Source organism: Engystomops pustulosus, chromosome 2 (assembly GCF_040894005.1).
Source record: "Engystomops pustulosus chromosome 2, aEngPut4.maternal, whole genome shotgun sequence".
Classification (NCBI taxonomy): Eukaryota; Metazoa; Chordata; class Amphibia; order Anura; family Leptodactylidae; genus Engystomops; species Engystomops pustulosus.
The window spans coordinates 178220916-178246129 of record NC_092412.1 but is presented as its reverse complement, the minus strand read 5'-3'; the positions used below and the strand labels follow the sequence as shown (position 1 = coordinate 178246129).

General features: G+C 39.0%; 1 protein-coding gene across 1 annotated transcript in view; it reads right to left on the bottom strand.

The window, feature by feature from the left end:
• Positions 1–25214, bottom strand: part of LAMB3 (laminin subunit beta 3) — a 203521-nt gene that overhangs the window by 43047 nt on the left and 135260 nt on the right. The window contains exons 4-6 of the mRNA XM_072137415.1: positions 24397–24514; positions 22909–22957; positions 21654–21814 (exon numbers count right to left, since the gene is read on the bottom strand). Coding sequence (XP_071993516.1) covers positions 21654–21814; positions 22909–22933 — 186 coding nt within the window. The 5' untranslated portion in view covers positions 22934–22957; positions 24397–24514. The remainder of the gene's footprint in view (positions 1–21653; positions 21815–22908; positions 22958–24396; positions 24515–25214) is intronic.

The following is a 25214-nucleotide window of genomic DNA, read 5'->3' as shown; positions in this document are numbered from 1 at the left end:
CGTCATTTGTAGTACTGTGTATGTATACGCATATGACAACATAGGATTCCACCATGTTCATTACTTAGATGCCGCAGTAGACCCTCTTATAGAACTGGGTACAGTCGGTATTAGAGATTTATCTTGTGCTAATTTCTACTCAGACATTTACATAACACCAAGTTGTTAAATGTGATAATGGGTCTGGGAATGTTCTGCTCTGTATATGCAGAGAGACATTTAGTCAAATAATAAAACATTGCTTTTACATTATACTGGTATACAGGTTCATCCAAATTCTCCAATTCACAAGGTCACTGCCAGTCAAACTATCAAATATCTCTAGTAAATAGCAGTAATTCGAAACAGAGACAAGGCTAACAACAAGAGAGCATTGGGTCTTTATTTCTGTTGTTGGTTTGTGTTTTAGGCCATAAAGAAGAAGTCGCTGTGTAGGTTTCTCTCATTTGAACGGGGATCTTTCAGCTAGCTGAGGTGACTGTATGACACATTTACTATTGGTTCTTAAAAGGCAACAAATCCACAGAAACTTAATCTTGACCTGTTTGGGGAAAAACTGATAGCCCAGTGTTAAGAAGGAATTAGGACTGTAATGGGCACAGATGAATAGACTACAAGCCCTGAGACTATGTTCAGACTTTGCATTTCAATTTTGTTTTGAAACACAATTTGAATGCAATGGGGAGGGGCTTGGTCAGATTGCATATTTATTTCCACTGAAACACAACACTGATCAGTAACAAGCACCAGGTATTTAGCAGTGATTACATGCAAGAACTGTGCTCATTCCAGTTTGCAAGCTTTTCAATGGAAATGCATAGGCAATTGGGCCAAGCCCCTCCATGTTTATTTTTAATTTTTTTTTCACTATATCACCCAGTGCAACCATTTGTCTGGACATCAATGTTATATATATATATATATATAGTGCAGATGTAAGTATATATAATAACTAAATGTAAGGACGCGTGAGGTGAAAAAATGTACAACCGATTTAGACTGTTACTATTATTAGATACTGACATAATATATGGTATAATTTAACCGCTATTCTCCATCTGCTGTTTCACATTTATTGTATAAATTAATTAATATTACTTTCAAATTATCATCTACAGAAATTCTCTCATATAAATTATATTCTGGACAACCGGATCCAGTGATGCAAATTACAAGAAAACATTCCATTCCTCTGCCTCATTTACTATAATCCCATCACGTAAAAAGGCAACTATATTAGTGTTCCAGTAGGGCTGACCTCAATCTGATGTCTGGGAGGCTGCATAATGTTCCAAGATAAGCAGAAGAAAAAGGGAATTAGTCATAGATTGCAGTAGTTTCAGTAACTATGTAACCTTTGTTCTAATATTCTGTACAATTGTCAACTATCAAAGGTTTGTACTGTGCTAGAACAAGTGGTAACATGTGGGGTATGTAATGTTATGACTTTTAGCATTTTATTTTTTTAGCAAAACTTTTGGCATTTTAAAAGTTAACACTGAATCCAGATTTCTGTTCTTAGACTTGATAGGGATGTTCATTGTTAAATGGGATGACCTTTTTTCTAGAAACACCACCACACAGGGGCTGTTTCTGATATTACAGTATTAAAATACAAAAACATGGGCAGGTGGGGCACCTGAAGAAAAATTGAACTGATCTCAGGATTTCAGTGCAGTTCTTCTAGATTCGGGCCAGTTAATCCTGTAAGAGTGTCAGAATAAACTTGTTGGTGGACAATAAGTCCTTTTATTAGGTCATATTGTATTGCTGCGGTTCTGACCCCCCACATTACCCAGACAACACCTGATCAGACACACCAGTGCTAGTATGATCAAACATTATGTTTACACATTAAAGGGGTTGGCTTGTTTACCTCATTTTTTTGGAAAATGTATGGAGATGGAGGGTCATGTGATAGCTAACTAACCATGACCAATCTCCCTTCCAAGATCTTAAAGCGTAACTGTAAAGTTACTTGAAAAAAATTGTTTTAGTACAGCTGGCAAGATCCTCTGACACCAATTCCTGTATCATGCTGCTGGCTTCTTCCTATCCTGAGAAATAGGGATAATAGATATGAGGCTATATATAAAACACTCTCAGCTTTTCCTGAAGTAGGCGGGACTTCCTCTGGTTCAGTTATGGGTTTGCGTGAACATGAACAAACAGCTCAGCCAATCAGGAAACATAATCAGTCTTTCTGCTTGTACAGAAGATCTCTGTGCAAGCAGTAAGACTGATTATGTGTCCTAATTGGCTGAGCTGTTTGTGCACGTTCACGCATGGGGTGGGTATGGTAAGGCAATCTGTAATATGGGACCTTAGGAGAATCCGTAATATGGGACCATAGCAGAATTTTATAGGAGATAGACAAATGATAGAAGATAAAGATAAATGATAGATGATAGATAGATTTATAGTTGTAAGTAGATTATATACAGATAGCTAGATGCTGGAGGCCTGTTTAGGACAGGGGGCCCTGAGCTAAGTTTGCTGCCTCCTAACGCCAACCCTGCTACCAATCTACATTATAGCAGTACAGGTGGTCCCCTACTTAAGGACATCCCACTTACAGAGGACCCCTAGTTACAGACGGAACCCTCTGTGACCTGTGGTGAAGCTCTCTTGATGCTTTACTTTAGTTCCAGGCTGCAATGGTCAGTTGTAAGATGCCTGTAATGAAGCTTAGTAATCCTTATTCCCTTTAGAGTAAAAAATGTTGAAAATCCAATTGTCACTGGGACAAAAAAAATGATTGTTTGGAGCTACAATTATAAAATATACAGTTCCAACTTACATACAAATTCAACTTAGGAAAAAAACTAAATAATCTTGTACGTAACCCTGAGACTGTCTGTATATGGAGATTTTGCACATGATCTGTTACAATGTGCCACTGCCACTCGAGGAATGTCAAGTCCTTGGGTCTTGACACACGCACTGTCGGCATGTAAAGGATTAACACCTGTGCAGAAAGGGATTCATATATTGTCAACCCCTAAATTGCAAGCAGGATTATATTTTACTTAGTGCATTTGAATTTATAATTAGAAACCAGAAGGCAACCAGATATAAATGATAAAGAAGCTGCATTCAGGACAGTTAGGCCATAACCCTTCAAACAGCTGATGGGGGTGTTGAGAAATGGTCTCCAGCCAAATTTATCCTGAAACTCCATCATTTTCCTACTGTTAAATTACAAAATTCTACTCATTAGGCTTTAAACAGGTTGTCTGGGAATAGGTAATTTGTATTATTTGGCCTGGGGGTCTTTAAACGTAAAAAAAGAACTTAAACTAACCTATCACCCCACTCCCATTTTTCCACAGAGACACCCATTATTGCCATCTGTATACAGAGGCCAGTGATCATGTGCGTCTACAGTCATGCTTCAACCACTGCATTGAAACTCATGCAGTTTCAAGTTCTTTTTTAAATTTTTATAGACTAATTTTTAAAAATTACCTATTCCCGTAAAACGGCTTTAAAGTGTAACTGTAATATTGCTGATGAGAAATAGTTTTAGAACAGCTGGAGAGAGCCTTTGACAACAATTTCAACTATACCTGTATCATGTTGTTGGTTTCTTTCTATCCTAAGATATAGCCTGATATATGTATCATCCCTTCATGTAAATCATATTCAGCTATTCCTGAAGTGGGCGACACTTCCTGGTTGTGACATCAGCAGTAAGGTTGGAGCACACAGGGCTTTCATATGAATCAGGACAGCATTTTTGTAATTGGACGACCTGAAGCATGTGGTGAGTCACATGCTTGTGACATCACTCCAGGGCTTAAGGCCTTTCACAAGAATCAGGACAGCATATTCATAATTGGATGATCTGAAGCATTTGATGACATCACTCCTATTTTCTTGCACTCCTCTCCTACAGCTCCTCCCAACAAGCATCCTGTTGTCCTTAGCTGTTCTATACAGTTTCCCATGGTTACCACAAAGCATGGCAGCATGAATAGCACCTAAACACCTGCAGATAACTAATTAGAGTAAAGTTTTTTTTGTTTAGTGCAGAATTAGGCAAAAGTTTTTATACTTTACAGTTATACTGCTATAATTTTGTCTCAACTACAGCAACACTAACATTTAGAGGGAAAATAGTGTAACAAATACTAAAGGTATAGATTAACATAACTAACATAACTTTTCAATTTCTGACCGACATGGCTTCATAGTTTGCTAATATTTTCCTAAAGGGGTTCTCAAATTTCAATCCACTAGTGATGTTTACACAATAAAGATCATTTTAACCCCTTACTTTACAATTGTACTTAGTTTTATTGCTGTTTTAGCTCTTAACACTCACTAAGCAGGCACATTATGATCCCTCTATTTATGTGTGCTATATATACTGTTTCATTTAGCTTCAGAACATTCACTTGTATCTGACACATAGAAAAAGAGATGAGACAGATCAGAGATAAGACGATGACATCTATGAGATGCATATCACAAATGACATTCTCAACTCTACTATTACAGGCATAACATAAACATCTCTGCTATATCTGACCTATAACACAAACTGTCATATATGCTGTGCCCCCCCCCCCCTTATCCTTCTGTGGTTTGTAGCCTTATTCTCCTCACAATGGGTTGTTTGCCGGCAGGAAGTTAGTGTGTGTGTAAACTTACCCTGGAATGCAAGGGTGGGGGCTAGAGGGAGAGAGCAGAGAACAGCTCAGTGCAGCGTCAGACAGAAGAGCAAGATGTCTAAACTCGGAAGACACAAGTTCGGGTCCAGGGGCAACGAAAATTGTGTAAACGAGGACTGATAGCGACAGGTTGGAATTATATCTGTGAAATGCTGCATTTTTGTTAATAACATTGCATTAGGGCATGTGTTATTAAGTAAATCCTGAGAAAAATCTCTTTGTGGGATACCCCTTTAAGAAGGAGCTTATCTCCCCTGAAAACAGAAGAATGGGACATATATTGGGATGAGTTTGACGTATGACAAAAAAACAGAGCATCTTAGCACTTTAGGTTGGTGGCATATCCATGTGACAGCAGTTTAGTGTAGTATGGCCATCCAGTAGTACTGTGTAAATGGATGAGGAAAGTAGTAGCAGGATTTTCTGCATTTTTGTAGCCGGAGAAGTGGATCCATCTGTGTCGAAAGCAACATGTAAACTAAAGAAATGTATACTGTGCAATCTATTCGCCATATGATCTACTACCAAAAATTTACGTTATAAGCACTAGAAACCAGGTATGGAACAACAGAGACTAGTAAAATGTCCTTGAACCTTGGTGATAGCAGGAAAATCCAATAAAAAGTTTAAGGATAACCAAATACATGAAAGGCTATAACTTTACTGTTTCTAATGCTGTCAATCTTCTCAGGACTCTAGGAATTTACTTCTTTAGTTTAAAGCTCTGATTAACTTTCAGCCTAAGCTGTGACCTGAAACAAACATCATGTATGTCCTTCTTGTCAGTCATTACAGGGAAAGGATGTCAATATGGAGGGTTTGTAAAGATACAGATACAAAAGGGCAATAAGATAATGGAGGCTCTACAGCTCTCGATTTCCAAGAGGGTAGTGGGATCTCCATTCAGTCTATGAACACAAAATATCTTTTAAAACATTTGATCACATTTAAAATAATTTTTTTGTGTAATGGATGACTAAAAAATGTCAATTTAGTATCGCTTTTCCTTTATTTACATTATTTGTAGTAACTATTATAATTTATGACCTGGGTTATTACAGGTTACAGGAAGTACAAAAGTTGTTTTTTTTTACATAAAACCTTTTTTTTTTATCATTTTCTTATTACTTCGTCCCGCAAGGGCACACGGAGATGAGATCATATTAATGCACTGCAGTGTATTATACTGTCATATCTGGCCACACCTTTGGCGGTTCTGGGGTCAAAGAATGACATCATCATCATCCTGCCATCTTAGCTGCAGGTTGACAATGGGTAAAAAAAGGGAGCCCCCTCTAGCTGCACCCGTTCAGACACCACAGAAACCAGCAGACGTGATCTGTTGACTTTAAAACTGATGACTTCAGAGCTGTGGACAGCAGGTCTGCTGCAGGGAATTGGGAAGAGGTGAGATCTTTTTTTTTATTTTAGTTATGATGGGCCAGGGAGCCTGGGAGTACAGGAATGATGGGAAAGGTGGTAGGGTCGCCTTAAGCGGGTGGCGGGAGGAGTTTAGGGGTGAGGTATGAAAAGGGAGACAAAGTTGGGAAGGGGGCTGCATAAGTTGACGGTGGTAGGCAAGTTCCAGAAATTGCATCAAAAGTTGGGGAGGTGGGATCTACAAAATGGGGAACATGAGTTGGAGGGCTACAGAAAGATTAGCATAAGTTGGGGACTACAGAATCATTATATTAAGAGTAATTCACAAGAACTCTTACTGGTCTAAAACTCCAAATCTGTTAAGTCACATTAACATGTCACTTTTAGAAGGAAACTGAGAAAGAAAGCAGTGCATAGAAATTGGGCAAATGCTATAAACCAGACTGGGGACAATTAGCTTTATTAGATGATTTGTTAATTGTACCTTTTGACTTTACCAGATGGATTTTCTTCCTCATAAGTCTGCCAGTATATAGACTGTATATAGTATACTGTGGCTTGGCAGTAACACAAATATTCTACTATTCTGCACGCAACCTGTATATCCTTGCTCTGCACATAATACTTTCATTGCACTTCAATCCACAGCTAAACATGTCAAAACTATTAAATTATGTGTATGTGCCAGTGATATTAGTACATGGCAATTTTCCTATTAAGATTTAGGGGAGGGTAAGGTACGTGCATGTATAAACGTGTCTGTTGTTGGATGTTAAACAAGACTTGTCTTTATGTAACACAGTATTGCCATTTCTCAACTATATAGGGCATTGTGTAGTAAAGTAACCACAGACACATTATCCTTATAGAGAACCCATTATGTTAATTCTATGTTAAACATATGATAGGAAAGTGGTGTACAAAGGTCCAGTGTGAGAAACAAGTGATTGGTGTTCTTATTTAAATCCCAAATAGGTTACATAGTCTGCAGACAAAGAAATACAAGTAAACTTAATATCCCGCATGCATCTGCCAAAATTATTAAGACCAGTATCACCACATTTTAACCTAAATGACCTAAGTTTAATTGCAATTGATGTACGTCCCATGACTACTACTAGTAATGTGTATAATAAAGAGAATATAGCTAAAACCCTTGAAAACACTCAATGTAATTGGGATTCATGTAGGTGTTACCTGGCATGTCAATAAATTCCACTGCTAAACGATGCCCTTTTTGTGCTGCTTGTCTTTTTCAAAAATCTTCTGCCAGTATGGCCCGTTTCACACTTGCGAGTGTGATGCGATGAACTCGCATCACACTCGCAACGCATGCTGTCGGGAATGCACGGCCCGAACGCTGCACCGTGGGAGTGAACTCAGCATGTCAGTTCACTCCCGGTGTGCAGCGTTCGGGCAAGTGTGGAACGGGCCTATCTGTCCTGAAACTGAGTCAAATTTCGGATGCCCACAGTTTCCATGATGACTTGTGTTTTCTCATGAAGTTATTTAGCAGTAAAACCAGTGAGATTCCTACAAGTAAATCCAGTGAACATTGCATAGTGTATACACAGCATCTTTATAGTGACTAGCCTGGCAGCTTTCATTACATAGCGGAGTATGAAGCATGTAATAATTCATAGAAACCAGCAGTTACACAAAATGTTGTGTAATACGTGTTAATAGCTTCTCTGATGTGCAGAAATTGCCAGGATTAAAGAAGGTGGGGGGGGGGGTGCAGAGAGGTATATGACACAGCTAGAAGTGCCTAGAGCCAGAAAAAAGTCTGCAGAATCATAGACTGGGATTGAGGGACTGATACTGAAGAGGGTAGATATTTTACTTCACTATTCTGTATAGGAGACTTCTGCATTCACAGCGCTACACACAGAGAGCACTATCACATGACCTCCCCTTCCTCCCTCCAGAGTGAGAAGGGAACAGCAACCCCGCCCCTCTGTGCAACAGTATCTTTAAGCAACTCTATGGAATCACAGGAGAAATCAGCACAGCCAGGAGATACATCAACAACAGATCTGGACATAATTAATCACGAAATAGGTACATTTCTGCACCCTAAGAGCTATTGATTTGTTGGAAAAAATATTGGAGTATTGCTTTAAAGGATATCTAACACCAGGGTGAAGGATTGTAAACCAAGAACACTTACATGCTAATGTGTACCCCCTCTGGCAGGAGGTGTTCTTCTTTTAGCTTCTTCTGCCATTGTTTTTGCTAAAAAAAAGGTTTTATATATTATGCAAATGAGCCTTAGGGGCTCCAGGATCCATAGATGTTAATGGAGTTTGGAGCCCCTCAGCCCTTTTACAGTGTTTCCAGGTAAAAGAAACAGATGCACTGTCTTTATGTAAGGCACTCTCTTTACAGCAGCAACCAGCTCTGGACCTAAAACAGATGGTGGAAGCAGAAGCATATCTATAGGTATCTTCTTTGTGTAGTATCAGTGCCAGGTTATAAAAGCTTAGCTCCCATACAAATGAATAGAAGCTGAGTTTCAGTTTATCAGCTCTTCTACCACACAGAAAGAAGGGTGCAATAACCAGAAAAACGGCTTCAAGTGTGTCCTGAAAAAACTAGTTTTTATCTATTATGCAGTTAACGTAAAATGTGTTATGCTTGTGAACCTGTTTAATTATACTATAAAAACGTTCAGTCTCTTTCCTTATTAACCATTTTTCTCAGCAGCCACATTAATATATAATCTTAGCACAAGGATTATTTGGCTTCAGGGAAGATTACAGAACAAGAGAGCGTCACCTGTGATGAAATCTTCCCAAATTCTACAAATAGTACAAGTCTATAGATGTCCTGGAGTCAGCATGTTTTGTACCTAGTAGCTGAGAACACATGAGTCATAACAAATGAATGATAAGCACATTAAAATATATATATCTACAGTCTGCAAGATACGCATTTACTTTATTCTGTTAATGCCCATAAAATAGTTTATAGAAATGTTTAATTATAGAGAGTCAAATGTTACAGGATTTCTGTCCACGAGAAAAAAACTTTTACCATGGGTCCACTAACTAACAACCCAGGATGTTAGAATCCATATATAATATTATAAAGACCTGTAAATTAGTATTATAGTATTGAGCTAAAACATTAAGACTACGGTTTCCCTATGTGCCCATAATATGAAATCTCAAGAATAGGGGTCACATACATCCCCAGGCTACTGGGGTGTAAAGTAGCCTACGTGAGAACCAGGCTACTTCATGCCCCATGTAGCCTCTGCAGAGCCACCCCCCTCCCCTACGTGTGCCAACCACCTGAACGGCTCGCATTGGTGCCGAGGCTCTCAGTACGTTGCCAGATCCTTTCTGGCCACTGTGTTTGCGTGGGCAATGCTGCCGCGTTTACAGGCATGGAAACATGGGATGGAGGTAATTTGCATAAAAACTAAAATAAAGTATAAAACATATAGACTAGGCTTCAGAAAATAAGAAAATAAGAAAAGCGATTAGTTAGAGTTAAGGAATCAACCGTCCGGATCTACAATGCAAGATTCTTTATGGTAGATTTCCTTTAACTATCATACTTAAAAATGTGCATCAAGATGCCAAATAGTGTTCTGGTACAATTTGACCATTTCAAAATTCGGTCCATTGCAGAGTCAGCTGCACTTGGCTTTTAGCCACCACTCTCTGAAGTCAGGAGTCTAAGCACGTACTAACAGCCAATGGATGAAGTTACATAGAGCTGCAGACTTGGGATGTGAAATAAGAACTCTGTGGATAACATGACGAGATTAGCACATATTAACCATTCTGGGCACGACAAGTCATTAGCTCTGCCAAGACCTTGTCTTCAATATAGGTGATGGGGAAGGAGAATATGAAACATAAAATAGTCATAAATAATTTTTTTATTATTTGTTGCACGTAAATAGTTATAACCCTGATACAAATGTTAGCTTTCCAATTAACTTTGTAAAGATGTATGTAAATAATACAGGATTTTATCCAGATTATTTGGATTATTTGTGGTTGCATGGTTAATTCAAAAAATAACATGATGATTTGTTTAGAAGGTACACAAAATCCACGGTACGGTACGGTACCCTAGTGGACCCATATCTCTCCAAACCACATAGGAAGACTTCATTATCATAGATGGTATTTGATAGGTAAGAAGGACTTATAACAGACTGTTTTAATTGTAGCTTCAACAACTACACAACAACAATAGTTACTATAATTCTAAGTTTCATAACATCTATAATAATTTCAAAGATGTAAGCAACAGCAGGTACAAACATATTCCTGCCAAAACTATAAGGTATAATGACTCTTTATGGTAAATATGCTACAGTATCATACAACGATATTCCAAAAAATTACAATATAATTTAAGATATGGCCCTAGCAGGGCACTCTTGCACACAACTCCCAAAATGCCACGGACAGAAGACATTGTACTGGTGTGGATTCTGACCTATAGTTGCAGTCCTGAAAAGGGAATGAGTAGGATTTGCCAACAAATAAACTGGCTCCCTGGCAGATTTTAAGTGTTATAGAACTCATGTAATTCAGCACATAAAACAAAATGGGGAAATTGCAACTGTATAAAAGTAAGAAGTTTTATAGAAATGTCAGCATGTCTAAGCATTAGGGCTTGTCCTACTGGATTTCCAAAATGTTTGGGAGGTCCTCCTCATGGTATTGCAAAAATGGGCAAACTTGAGGAAATGAGAAGCTTTGCCGAGGTACAAAATACTAAACCCTAACACGTATATAATAGACCAAGAGGTAAAAAATGAGGTGTAAGTTCTTGTCTAACTAAAATTAATAATCGTCAAATGTTGTCTATAAAGTAGTCACACCATTACCTCTGTCCATCATCGACTACCTACTCCAAATCTTGTAGACTTGTAGTGGCACTTAGGAGATGTACTGTAAAGAAGGCGCCGTTACAGGTGGCTGCCTGTTCATCGTCTCCAGCTTTAACCCCCAATTCTCCCTGCAGGACCAGTTTGTCAATCTCACTCTGCCAATCACTTCGCTACCAAGCCGATTATCTGCACCAAGTCCTCCATGTAGCACAACACTGCAACAGATTGCTGGAACCTGAAATGTAAGTGCTGAAATGTAAGTAACAACCAGTGCCTTACCATAAGTCAGGAGGAACACTGTACCAAGGTTCCTGTGGCAGCCAGCACCAGGAAGCTTTAGCACCAGCACTTGCAAAAGTGGAGCTATGGGCAGTGTCTCTTCTGCTAAACCGACAGCAGAAAACCACTGTATCATCACAAGCACGGTTAGTGCTCCATCGGTACCCCTACTGTAGTAACCCCTACGCATGTCTGTCTGTCTTGTGTCTATTTGTTTTTGTCATCAGTGTATTTTGAACTGTAATTGTTTCCCCATATGTTATGTAATGTGGTCATGTTAACCTTTATTGTGCTGTATAGCAATGTCCTGTATATATGTATGCAAATAAGGAACTAGCAACATGTAACCTGCCTCTCATAGTGTAAGCAAGTAACTGGAACATGAAGCCTATCTTTTACTGTGTGTAAAATACACATATACATGTAACAGGATACTATGTACAAGAGAATTTCCCCCCAGTGGATCAATAAAGTACTATCATATTGTATCCTGAAGAGAGTTATTGGGGCATATTTAAGTTTACCCCGCCCACGACACCCGCTGGATTTATTAGGAGTCCAGAACGTCATGAAAAATTGGTGATGCGGCTGCGCTGCACCAGTGAGGCAGTTCTACACTAGTTCCAGTCCAGCCATGTGCTAGAACTGCACCTAATTCAGGGCTTGTACGCCAGGTTTCAGATGTTCAAGCCCTGATAAATGTGCCCCATTGACATTCAAGGTTTAGTGATGTGCACAGGTAGTGAAGGCTAGCTCAGTATATATTCTTCTGATGAGAAGAATAGATGAGAATGCACAAAATTCCTCAGATATTACTGGAATTGAGAATAACTTGAATGCACTGGAATACATAGGATTATCCATGGAGACTCCAACTCACAACTTACAGAATTTAAAGGGTAAACTGTTAAAGTCTTGGTGTCGGGTACCATAGAATACCTACAGAACTCTACTTTTCAATAAGTCAGGGCTACTATGGCAGCACATTCAAAGGGACCTACATTATTTTAATTTTATGGCTAATATGACATGCAGCTTTGGAAAATAAAATTGTTTTAAAAGTCTCGAGTAACATAACTATGTAATAGCATCTGCAAAAAAAAAGTTTAATTTCAGAAAAACATCAGTGACTAAGCATATTGTAAAGTATTCATTCCTAATTACAGGGCCGGCGCTATGGGTAGGCAAAGGTGGCAATTGCCCAGGGCCCCCAGGGAGAAAGGGGAGAATGTCTTCTTTCAAATGAATCTTGAATTGTGTTTCTAGGTGCTATGGATCCAGAGATATTCAGGTTTAAAGTGAGAATATCAGGTGCCATTTTTATATATAAATATCACTTCCGACGGCAGTTTAACAGTTAATATCTCCGTTTTTCTGCATTTTAGAAACACAAATTTAGATTCATATAAAAGAGGAGACTCTCTTCTTTCATAGGAAAAAAGAAGTAAGGTTCTATGAGTCACAGAACCAGAGATACAGCCCCCTAAAGTGTCTCCCCCATCTCCAGATTCTTAGCCATCAGGCTGCAGGGAGCATTTGCTGCACACAGGAGCTGCTGCACCTCACAGATAATGGAAATATTCACTTTATATGTTACTAGTACTACATTTTGAGAAGGGATAATATAAACTAATATTCATGTTTTTAACCCTTCTCTATGCAAATCTAAGAACACACTTTGGGCCACATGTATCAATCGTTTTTTTCTGTTGTTTTTGCGCCTTTTCATTCAGGCGCACCATTTTTTGTGCCATTTTTGCGACTAAATGCTAGCTGCGCAGCAAAAAATAACCAGCTTTCCCTCATTTATCCTAGCAATCCAGATGTTTTGATGCGCCTAATGATATTAATCACTTGCGACTTTTCATTTAGGCGCAAAAACGGGCGCAAAAACACTCCAGCCCGGAGCTGGCGTTAACTGAGAAGAAAGCACTGTGAGCCCCTTTGCAGAAGAGCTCATTTCTAGCAGAAAAGCTCATCCAGACACTGCAGACACTAGAACAGATCATACAGACATGAGATACTCTGCAGACGCTAGTACAGATAATACAGTCATTAGATACTCTGCAGACAGGAGCTGCAGACTCTATTTACACTTCATCACCTTCTATTTACAAAACATTCTGCAGAATCCTGAGCTCAAAGCAAGAGAGAAGAGAATGTTACAGAATGTTGCACATAGTACTGACAAGTGTCCCCCATGTCATTCTGCACAGTATCACCAGTGTTTCTGAGAGGGATACTGTGCAGAATTACAGGGGTGCAGTAGGAGACCAGCACTGGGGGATCCCCTCCAGGAGAAGCCCCTGCTGAGGAGGTCACTGGGTGCTGGGTGTCACACACCTGGGTGCTGCTGTGAGTGTTATCTTCATTCTGGGATGTGGGAGAAGCAGAGAGGAACTTGTCGCAGGATCACATGTAAGTGCCTGAATCTAACATTGCGCCTTAACTGCGCCAAAATTGCGCCTAAACTGTGTTAAAGTAAAGGGATTAATAAGAGGCAGGAAATTAACTTATCACAGATGGTTGTGCTAATTCTGTAAAAGCTTGTGATAATTCTGGAAAACAGTGCACCAGAATTTAGGCACAACTACTACACTTAGGCGCACAAAAGTGATAAATGTGGCCCATTCTCTCTTATTCCCTTTTATTTTGTGATAGTTATTTTTTGTTGGGAAAATTGACTGATACGATGAACATTCAATCCTCTTCGCCTAATGTGACTACACCGCGACCAGAACATGTCCATAAAGTTATATGTAACACCAAAAACACACACATGTCCTGGTATAAAGTTTTTATTTCCCATCATCCTCCATTATTTACACCTATGTTATGACGTTCTCACTTTCATTCTTATGAAGCGCGGAGGGTTCTGTTATTGTGATAATACATTGGCGACATCTAAACGTGACTTTTATTATCTCATTAGAGAGGCTTATGGATATATAGTTATTTATTTGGGTCACCATTGTGTAAGGAACAGACAATGATACATCTGTGTGAATTTTCTGCAGTTCCCTTTGCTGCATATTTTGGTGAATATACACATGTGGGGTCTGTATGATATCCTCACATCTTACTGTAATAGGAAAGTAGATTTTCTTTATATAAGTATCTGGATTTGTACATATTTTAGAGGAAATTTTTAATGTTAATTGCCAAATGCATCGTCTGGTTGTCTGCTTTCAAAATTCTATAGGTTTTATGGCGCCTTTACTTTTTATTCTGTTTTATTGATATATTTTGCAGGTTGTGACTGTCTAAAAATGTCTAGCTGAAAAGCAGATCTCTAGTTATTACAGTTTTAGTGATATTATGTGGATTTATTCATGCGAACATATCAATAGGGCACATTTGTGAACTCTACAAATGCCCATGTATTACATTTAGGAGATGTGAAGGTAAACATTTTCTGTTTGGATCAAATTTTTTGCCATCAAAGTCAAATCAGTATTTTTAAAAAAATGTTTTAATTTGAATCAAAATTGCATGAAGGCGCCTATGTCTATAAAATCTTTGATGCAATTTTGAAAATGGGGCAAGTGTCTGCTTTCAGAAAATATCGGTCCCCCTCCCCAATGGGCCTCACAGTCTAATCAACCTACCAGTAATTTTTTGGAGTGTGGGAGGAAACCGGAGGACCCGGAGGAAACCCACGCAGACACAGAGAGAACATACAAAATCTTTGCAGATGTTGACCAGCGCTGCAAGGCTGTAGTGCTAATCGCGGAGCCACCATGCTGCCCATAAATCTCCCTATCATCTATCTATCTCCTATAAAATTCTCCCATATTACAGTTTGTTTTACCATACTAAAGGAGCCTCTTGCTGACTGTGACTGGTCATAAAATAGTTTTATTTTGGGGCCCCACTTTTAGTTTTGCCCAGGGCCCCACTTTGTCTAGAACCGGCCCTGCCTAATTATGGAATAGCTGTAATATTAATGGCTTGTCATCCTGGCTTTGCCTTGTTAAGCTTTATGATAGTATCTTGGCATTTTGACAATATCACAGCCTTCCAGCATATTCCATGGTCACCTTGTCCTAAAGTCACAGCATATATGGTCTGAAGAAACATGATGCTGGACATGGTTTGCCTTTATAGTCACTTGTTTTCTTGGTTTTTATGACTAATACATACATACTTATATGCAATATTACGCTCATTGTTTTGAACCTTTAATATGTCAACATCTCAATAACCAAATATTAATGTCATAAATAATTTAATAACATCAATAGAATTTCAAGGGTAACATACTGACTGAAAACAGATATATATATTTGACAATGTAAAACACAGTAGGGTGGGTAAACTATAATTACTTAGCTTCTTAGCTTATGCTTCTAGCACCAAAGTCCAGTTCTCCTGTGTTCGGATATAACCATTTGCAGATGGGTACTAGCAGAGTTTGCACCTATATTTACAAAGAGGCCTTAAACTCTTAGTGGATACAGGCGCAGGACTGCCAGCGGAGGAAATTTTAAGACTGGCATTCTAAACACTAGTCAAAATGAATTTCCCCTAATTAGTTGATCTGGTAGTTAACCTCTGTAACATAACATTTATCCTCTGCATTTCCCTACTTAGACAAGATTGACTTTGGTTCTATTCAAGGAATCTTATTATAAGCCAAAGTTCAAGTAATTAAGCAGTGGGATTCTAGAATATCATTTGCCTGAGAAGGAAGCATAAACAATACTAGTTTTCTGAGAATACATTTACTATGCACACTGTATTTCCTGTTAAATGATGAAAAACAATAATCATTTTTTAGCTCAATTTCTATGTGCTGAGAAATCTTTATAGAAAATCTTGAAAAAATGTATTTATATATAGTACAGACCAGAAGTTTGGACACACCTTCTCATTCAAAGAGTTTTCAGTATTTTCATGACTATAAATTGATTCAAATGATTCACACTGAAATTCCTGCATAACAAAAAAGTGTGAAAAAACTGAAAATATGCCTTATATTCTAGGTTCTTCAAAGTAGCAACCTTTTGCTTTGATTATTGCTCTGCACACTCTTGGCATTCTTTTGATGATCTTCAAGTGGTAGTCACCTGAAATGGTCTTCAAACTGTCTTGAAGTAGTTCCCAGAGATACTTAGCACTTGTTATCCCTTTTGCCTTCACTCTGCGGTCAGGCTCACCCCAAACCATTGGGTTCAGGTCTGGTGACTGTGGAGGGCATGTCATCTCGCTTAGCACCCCATCACTCTCCTTCTTGGCCGTTACACAACCTGGAGGTGTGTTTGGGGCCTTTCTCCTGTTGAAAAATAAATGATGGTCCAACTAAACACAAACCGGATGGAATAGCATGCCACTGCCAGATGCTGTGGTAATCATTCTGATTCAGTATACGTTCAATTTTGAATAAATGCCCAACAGTGTCACCAGAACCCCCCCCCCCCCCACCCCCACACCATCACACCTGCTCCTCCATGCTTCACAATGTGAACCAGGCAGGGAACTAGGTAGAGTCCGTTCAACTTTTCTGCGTCGCACAAAGACACAGCGGTGGGATCAAAGATCTCAAATTTTGACTCATCAGACCTAAGTACAGATCTCCACTTGTCTAATGTCCATTTCTTGTATTCTTTAGCCCGAACAAGTCTCTTCTGCTCCTTGCCTGTCCTTAGCAGTGGTTTCCTTGCAGCTATTTCACCATGAAGGCCTGCCGCACACCGTCTCCTCTTAACAGTTGTTGTAGAGATGTGTCTTATCCTCCGCAGCAGAGGTGACTCTTGGTCTTCCTTTCCTGGGGCAGTCATCATGTGAGCCAGTTTCTTTCAAAGTTTTCCCAATTTTTCGGACTGACTGACCATCATTTCTTAAAGTAATGATGCCCACTTGTTTATCTTTACTTAGCTGCTTTTTGCAAACCATAATACAAATTCTAATAGTTTATTCAGTAGGACTATAAGCTGTGTATCCTCCTGACTTCTGCACAACCCAACTGATGGTCCCAACCCCATTTATAAGGCAAGAAATCCCACTTATTAAACCTGACAGGGCACACCTGTGATGTGAAAACCTATTCAGGTGACTACCTCTTGAAGCTCATTAAGAGAATGCCTCATCAAGGGCGTGCAAAGAAAAAATCAAAGCAAACGGTGACTACTTTGAAGAAGCTAGAATATAAGACATATTTTTAGTTGTTTCACACTTTTTTGTATATATAAGTAAATAATTCCACATGTGTTAATTTATAGTTTTGATGCTTTCAGGGCAAATCTACAATTTTTATAGTCATGAAAATGCAGAAAAATCTTTGAATGAGAAGTTGTGTCCAAACTTTTGGTCTATACTGTATATAACGTGTAAGAATAGCATGCAATAAAGTTAATAGCTATATCTTGATCATTAACACCTGCTATATAGGCTATAGTACCTGAAGGCATAATGGGCATGTTCCTGAAGGCAGACCTAGGGGAGTAGTGGTTAACTATGGGAGAATTTACTCTGCACTCTACACAAATAAACTACACATTGTAAAGACTGCACTAGTTTTGATAAATGTGGGCCATTATCTATACCAAGATAGCGCTCAGCTACTGCCGGCTTTTTCATTGGTCCTTTATGCTTGAAATAGATCCATTGATTGGGACGTGCATGACCCAGAGGTCAGAACTCTACCAATCATTTGGGCCAACCTATTTATTTGTAAAGTCTATTTAATAAATATTTTTTATTATTATTATTATTATTAATATTTAAGGGAAATTTGACATAAGGAAGCACTAGCCATATTTTGTGAAGCATGTTTTTTTCATGGGATATCATGGTGGCAAATTCCAGAAAACCAACTTTGAAGCGAGACCCTGAAGTCAAGCACTCCTGTCTTTACTGTGATTGACACATATTCACCAGACTTCTGGATAGCCAGTTATCAAGCAAAGGGGGCATTCTAAAGTGGAAGAGCTTGACTTAAGCTATAAACTTTTGTGCAAGCACGATCCAGCTCAGTCCAAACCAGGCACAGCGTTTGGAAATTATGATGTATCCCCATGTCTTTTAAAATGCCTTAAATAAAGAAGAAGTTTTATTCAACGCTGTGCCTGGTTTGGACTGAGCTGGATCGTGCTTGCACAAAATTTGGATATCTCTTTGCTGGAACGAGGATCCGTGCTCTCCTTCACTCAGCGTTTTCACGTGGTAGGAGCTGAACACTACGTTTGTTTGCTCACATAAACTCTCTACTCTCTGGTTTAAGAGGTCAATTTCTGCTGATAGGATCCTTTTAAGTCCCAAAAGGGTCTGTTCATTTAGGGATAGATGCTATAAGAACTACAAAATTTTGCACGCATTCAGCAACAGCTAAAAGTGTAGATGTGCAGAGATATCATGAAACAAAACCATATTCTAGATCTGCTTAATCTTGCAAAATAGTATATTTTAAAACTATTCATTTTGGCACACAATCCAGACAGTACACACAGAGGCCATGGTGTGTGTAGCAAGCACTGACCTCTGTCTCGGTTACAACATTACAATGCAGTCACATTGCCAAGTGACATGTCAAGGGTTTAATTTCCATTTATAGATAAACTGTGTCCTGCACAGGAAAGACATACCACCAGCTTTTAATACTACATATATAAGTATCATAGTATATAAGGTTGGAAAAAGATGCAAGTCCATCAAGTCTAACCTATAAGAATGAAATGTTTTTTTTCCCTTAACCTGTTATATTTTTGCTCTCCAGAAAGGCATCCAGGCCTCTCTTGAACATGTACATAGAGTCCGCCATAACAACCTCCTGTGGCAGAGAGTTCCATAATCTCACTGCTCTTACAATAAAGAACCTTTGTCTATGGCGATGGTAGAATCCCCTCTCCTCTAAGCGTAGAGAATGCTCCCTTGTCCTGGCCACATGCCTAGTTATGAAAATATCTTTGGAGAGATCCTTGTAGTGCCTGTTCAGGTATTTGTACATGTAATGAAGTCGTCTTTTTTCGAAGCTGAATAACCCCAAGTGTATTAATCTGTCATTGTATTATACCCCCCCCCGCAATTCCCCTAATAATATTTGTTGTTCTCCTCTGCACCCATTCCGTTCAAAACTGTACACAATGGCCCAAATGTATTAAAGCCCCTATTAAAGCAGTTTCTTTTCAGTGCACACTGCTTGCAGCTGCACTATACTCAACATGACACAAAATTCTGCAATGAATGGGGCGTTCCGGTGCATGCACTATGTTAAAGGTGCACCAAAAAAAATTTTGTGCACTCTGTCGGAGCAGTGCAGAAGGTGTCGGATTCATGAAGAACGTGCGCCACAATTCATGTGGCACTGTTTTTGATAAATGTGGGCCAATATTCCATGTGTGGTCTGACCAGTGATTTGTATAAGGCAAAACAATGTCCTTATCGTGAGGCTATTGTAAATAAAGCGTTATCAGTGTCAAACCATATCAGTTTTATGATTTGATTTCATGTAAAATATCTGAATTACTTTAACTTCTGGCAAGTAGTAAATATTATTTAAAATAAATTAATAAAATGGTTTATGAAGAATAAAAAAGTGGTGAATTATCATTGAAGTGGATAACAGTTTCATGCTCATAGAACAAAATCTATAAAAGGGTCTTGTCACGTATCACTTGTCATTCAATCCACAGCTGTTCTCCCATGTGGCAGCGGGAGCCAAGATGCAATTGCTACATAGTTATGCCTATGTCTTTCTAAATCTATGATTTATAACTGTCCAGCCATGTGGCTGTACTATGTCTAATCAATTCAACTTCTTAAGACCTCTTTAATATAAGACATGAAAAAAGGGACTTAAGAGTTTAACTTGGAAAAAAGACAAGAAGACCAGGGGCATCACTAGGTCTGGACACGGGCCCTGAATCTTTTGGCCGGGGCCCCAGATGTTCAGGGGTCTGGAAGCAGAATGTGTCACTGAAGCAGGGTGACACATTGAAGGACATCAGTGTAAGGGGCACAATGAAGGGGCATAATTGAATGTAGGAGAACACTAAGGGGCTATAAGGTGGGTTCTACAAAAAAGTAAGACTTAAGCGTGGGGGTTGCATTACGGGGGCTTTATTAAGTTTGGGGGCACATTGAAAAGCTTTTTTAATAGTGGGGGAAAATACAGGGGGATTTATCAGGTGTGGGGGCCACATAAAGGGGGTTTTATTATGTGTGAGGGCACAATGAAGGGGCCTATTGCATGTGTTGCATATTCAAGGGACATTACTAAGTGTGTTGGCACAATAAGGGGGCATTATAAAGTGTGGGGGCCACATAGAAGAGGTATTATTGAGTGGGAGCCACAACGGCAGCCATATTCATAGCTTGACACTACTTGCATACTGTCCTCAGTATACACAAGCCAGAGCTGTTCACTGGGGAGCAATCATTCTTGCCAGTTATTGGGGAATTAAAGGAAATCTACCAGGGACACTTACTCATCCTGGCACAATGTCTGTGATAATCTTTTAATATTTGTTAGCTTTGGTTTCAGTCATTCTAACATCTAATTTTAAAATTATGCTAATGACTCAGAAGGTCATTGGGGGTGTTATTAGAATCCCTCCGTGCTTTAAATTCAAAGGCTGTTACAGTGTGATAGGAGCACTTCCCCCTCCTACTGTGTGTTAAATCTTTCTCTTCTGCAGTGAGATTACATCTGGCAGAGGGAAAGGGGAAGTTCTGAGGGAGCGGGGGGGGGGGGGGGACACAGTCTAAGAGCCTGTGAAGCTATGAGATGGAGGGACCCTTTTAACAACCCAGTAGCCGTTCAGGCTCATTAGAATAGTTTAAAAGATTGATTTTAGAAGCATGGAGACCATGAACAACAAATATGAGATTACCACAGTGACTGTGCTTGGCCTTTTAATGGAACCTGTGACAAGATGTGTATATGGCCTTAGACTAGTCTAAGGATAAAAACTAGTCTGCCAACTAAAGCACAAGGCAATCACACTAAAAGAACAATGTAATAATCCATTCCTCTCCAAAGGTCAGAAAGAGCAGACACGTTCTACAAAATAAGTCTGCCATTTCTATCATTTGACTGTGTGCAAGGGGCAGTGTCCTCTAAATTAATTTCTTTGTGAACTGCTCAGTCCTAAGCATGGAAATCCACCGCTTAGTCATCCAAACCATATTAAAGCTTATCAAGTGGAAGTTATGTAAGTGTATGAAAGGTTACACATTAAAAATAGACTTGCTGACAATAGTGAGTTCTCAGAGTTGCCGTCTCTCTCAACTATAATGAAAGCAACTTCAATTGCCAATTGATATTAAATAACACCATGTCTCTGAGATGTCTGTTAATTCTTTTTTTTGCAAACAACTTCTCTTGTTAGGGTTGTCTGGAGCTGAATCCCAGACATATGTTTATGTTATCCCCAAACTTAGTACAAATCCCAAAAATCCCAAATAATGAAGAATGGTAGCTAGCTTCAAAATGTTATATGCAAACTTCTGTATGCACCAACCTCTCCATAGGGAGTGCAGTAGGTTTCTGGCCTTTCCATTCCACAAGTAGAGGAAGCTCTTAGTCTATCCGTTCTTCCAAAAAGAAGATCTCCTACAGCAGGATAACATCCCCCACGAGAGCAGTCTTGTTGTGCATTCACAATCACAAGGAGTGCAAAACCTGTATGAAATACAAAAGAAAAAACCATGTTAACCCCTTCATGCTCTGTGACGAATATATCCGCCGCAGAGCTATGAAGGGTTTGTGAAGAGGGCTCACAGGCTGAATAAGCTCTCACACAGCTCTGTACACGGAAAAATGAAAAAAAGTTATGGATTTTTGAAGATGGAGAGCGAGTGACAAAACCCTGCTTCCTTAAGGGAAAAAGGTATCAATAAATTTGTAATTTTAATTTAATTTTTTAATTTATCATGAGAGTTTTTAAAAATAGGCATTAATAATAATCTCTATAAATGCTTAAGTTTCAGTCTCTTTCTACAGGTATCTCAATCAAAAATAACATTTTATATTAGAGTCTAAACACAAGTCTCAATTCTTGGCACAATCTTAAATCTGACAATTTAAATGTCACTAACAGAAAAGTAATTGCAGACATAAAGGGGTCATTCAGGTCTTAAAAATTACTAAGGGCCAGGCTGTACCTACTTTGTCCGGCGCTGCCGATGTCCCTCGCCGTGGTCAGTCTCCTCTGTGCGCCGGTTTGTATACAGTGGCGTACAGGGAGCTTCCTGCTGGCCGGAAGCTCCCATCCGACACCATCTCCCAGCGCTTACAATGTTGAGAGATAGGGACGGATGGGAGGAGCCGGCCACATTGCGGACCGGAATTTCCCTGTTCGCGGCTTCTGTGCCCCTGTAAACGAACAGGGGCACGGATCGAAGGGACCGCGTCGCAGGACATCGGCGGCGCCGGAGGAGGTAAGTACTTGTTTACTATGTTTATTATGTTTAACTAGCCCACTCCAGCCCTGCCCTCAGTAATTTTTAAAACCTGGATAACCCCTTTAAACTTTTTGTACAAAGACTGTTGACTGCAAACAAATTGTCACCAATGTGTTTCTTAGTAGTTCTTAACGTCAGACGTTTTTTATTACGTTTTTTTATTACATTTTTTGTAGCTCAATTGTCTTAAACAACCAAAATCAATGAAAGATTTCCTTATTCAGACATGCACCACATATTTTCCATAAAAGCACAATGGCTAAAGGTAGTAGTACGTAATCTACCCTGAAGGGACACAGCGCAAATCCTTACCTAGAAGTATAATGCATAACCACATCCTTTGTTTCTGATTTCTGAACACCTATGAGTGAAATACAAAATCAAAAATTAACTCCATAGGATCCTCTCTTCTTTTATAATTGAGCACATTCTGTTATCTTCCATAGTATATTGTAGGATCCCATAGAATAGAGTGGACTGGCAAGCCACATGCTCTACCTGCTGCTCCATCAATTTGTGGGTAGATATAATTAAACCCAAACTTTAAGTTCGCCCCTACCTACTAGCCAAGGCTGTGATTTGCCAGGGGGTACACTCGTGGCCAATCAAAGCTATGACAAGCAGGTATTGACATCAATTTGCTAGATTGGCTGCACAGCTGGCAATCTAGTAATATGTATGGGTCCTGCAAGATGCATCTGGAGCCGAACTTAAAAAGGAATCCCGCTCATCTCTTTAAAAACTGGACCCCCATTGTTAGGTTTGGTAGTGGTTCCAAGTGGTTGTACACCCATCAATCAGGTTATTAACTCCTATCCTTTGGATAGGGAATAATAATCAAACTTTAAAGATGCTATTCACAAAAAAAACATTGGCTATAGACATATAGATAGATATAGTGGTAAAAAATCATACAATGACATTGTCTTGAAAAGCCTACTGTCTACACACATATTGGAACATGTTCAGCCAACAATTATTAGTGAATTGATGTTTGGTGCATATATATATATATATATATATATATATATATATATATATATATATATATATACATACACATAGAAAGAGATATGATATTAATAATTGTGCATAATATATGTAAAAACTGAGTTGGAACATCATATAGCAGAATACAGCATTGCAATACAGATAAAGACTTGGGCATGTTGTCCACAGGAACCGATGCCAGTGACCTTTCCTGTATCTTTGGATGTGGGTGGGAGTGAGACGGAAAGTTTTCATTGGCTACTAATCATAAAATGATCTATAAAAATCATCCTGGTCCTAAAGGTGACCATAGTCATCAGATATTATCTGGCAACCATTTTGACATTCTCTGCCTATAATCCAATGTCAGTGGCTTGCCATAGACATTAGATTGTCATCAGCTGCCACCAAAAATTTTGCAGTTCTGCCAACGAATGTCAATGGCCATCTTAAGTTTCTTAAGGACATTCACGGGTCATTCAACTGATTTAAACGACAACCTTATTGTCACAAAGGCCCTGCTTATAAGGTAAAAACCTTGAGTAAAATGGAGCTTTAAGGGTATTTGATATTTCTGCAAGAATAGTGACATCTCTCCAGTATCAGGAACCCTTCTAAGAGATGTCTCTTCATTTTATAGCAATCCATTGATTTTTCCTATTATTTAGGCTGGTAACCCTCTATAATGTGCATACTATGCAAAACACCAACTTTATGCAAACTTCCTTTTAATTCATTTCTGTAAATGGAAACAGAGTTTATAAAATGAGTGCAACTAGGAATAACTTGCAGCCTTATTGTAGCACTTACCTGGATTTTCGCTTTTCTCTACTGAGAGTTTCTTTCTTCTTCCACCCAAAACACAACTGCAATTTCCCTTCCTTGGGCTGGCTTTTTAAACCACGGCTCACCTAGAAGCCTCCGCAGTCTGTGATAAGGGAGTGTGTCAGTATCCTCATCAGACGTACACACCCAAACATGGTTACTCATCACATACCATATCCTAGACACAGCATGCCTGCTCTAAGATCCACAGTACAGGTAAACCTTTGTGCAGAGGATCATAACTAAATACTGAATCTTCAAGTAGCCTACAACTCTTCCTGGCACTTGGACAATTAATCATCAAGGGTCCATAACTCACTCCTAGGTGTGAACTAAACTGTAACACTTAGGATTTAACAGTAAATTTTTGGAAAAGTCCCAAAGAGTGCTGAAATATACTTTTCAATATACACTGATAATACAGGACTGCTTGGATAGGCATCTAGCGTTTCTGTCCTGGGCAAGTGAATAACAAGCTACATCTCCAAAAGAAAGAGGAGATGTATGTTGTCTTTTAATGGATGAAATAAATATATAGGTTTTTATGGATCTTGGAGTGCTGAAGGATTTATACCCACTTTTATACTCACTTTTTGTGCAACTTCAAGCCAACGGTTTTTACAAGACAAACCAAATTTGAACACATGAGCTGACTTATTGGCCCACATTTATTAAAGTGTTTGCAACAGTTTTCTGTCTGACTTTGCACTTTGAAAAGAAAATGCAAACTGCTTGTACATGTATTTATTAAGTGTCTGCATGTTGACACGTTTTATGTTGCGGCTGCACTGCCAACAAGACAG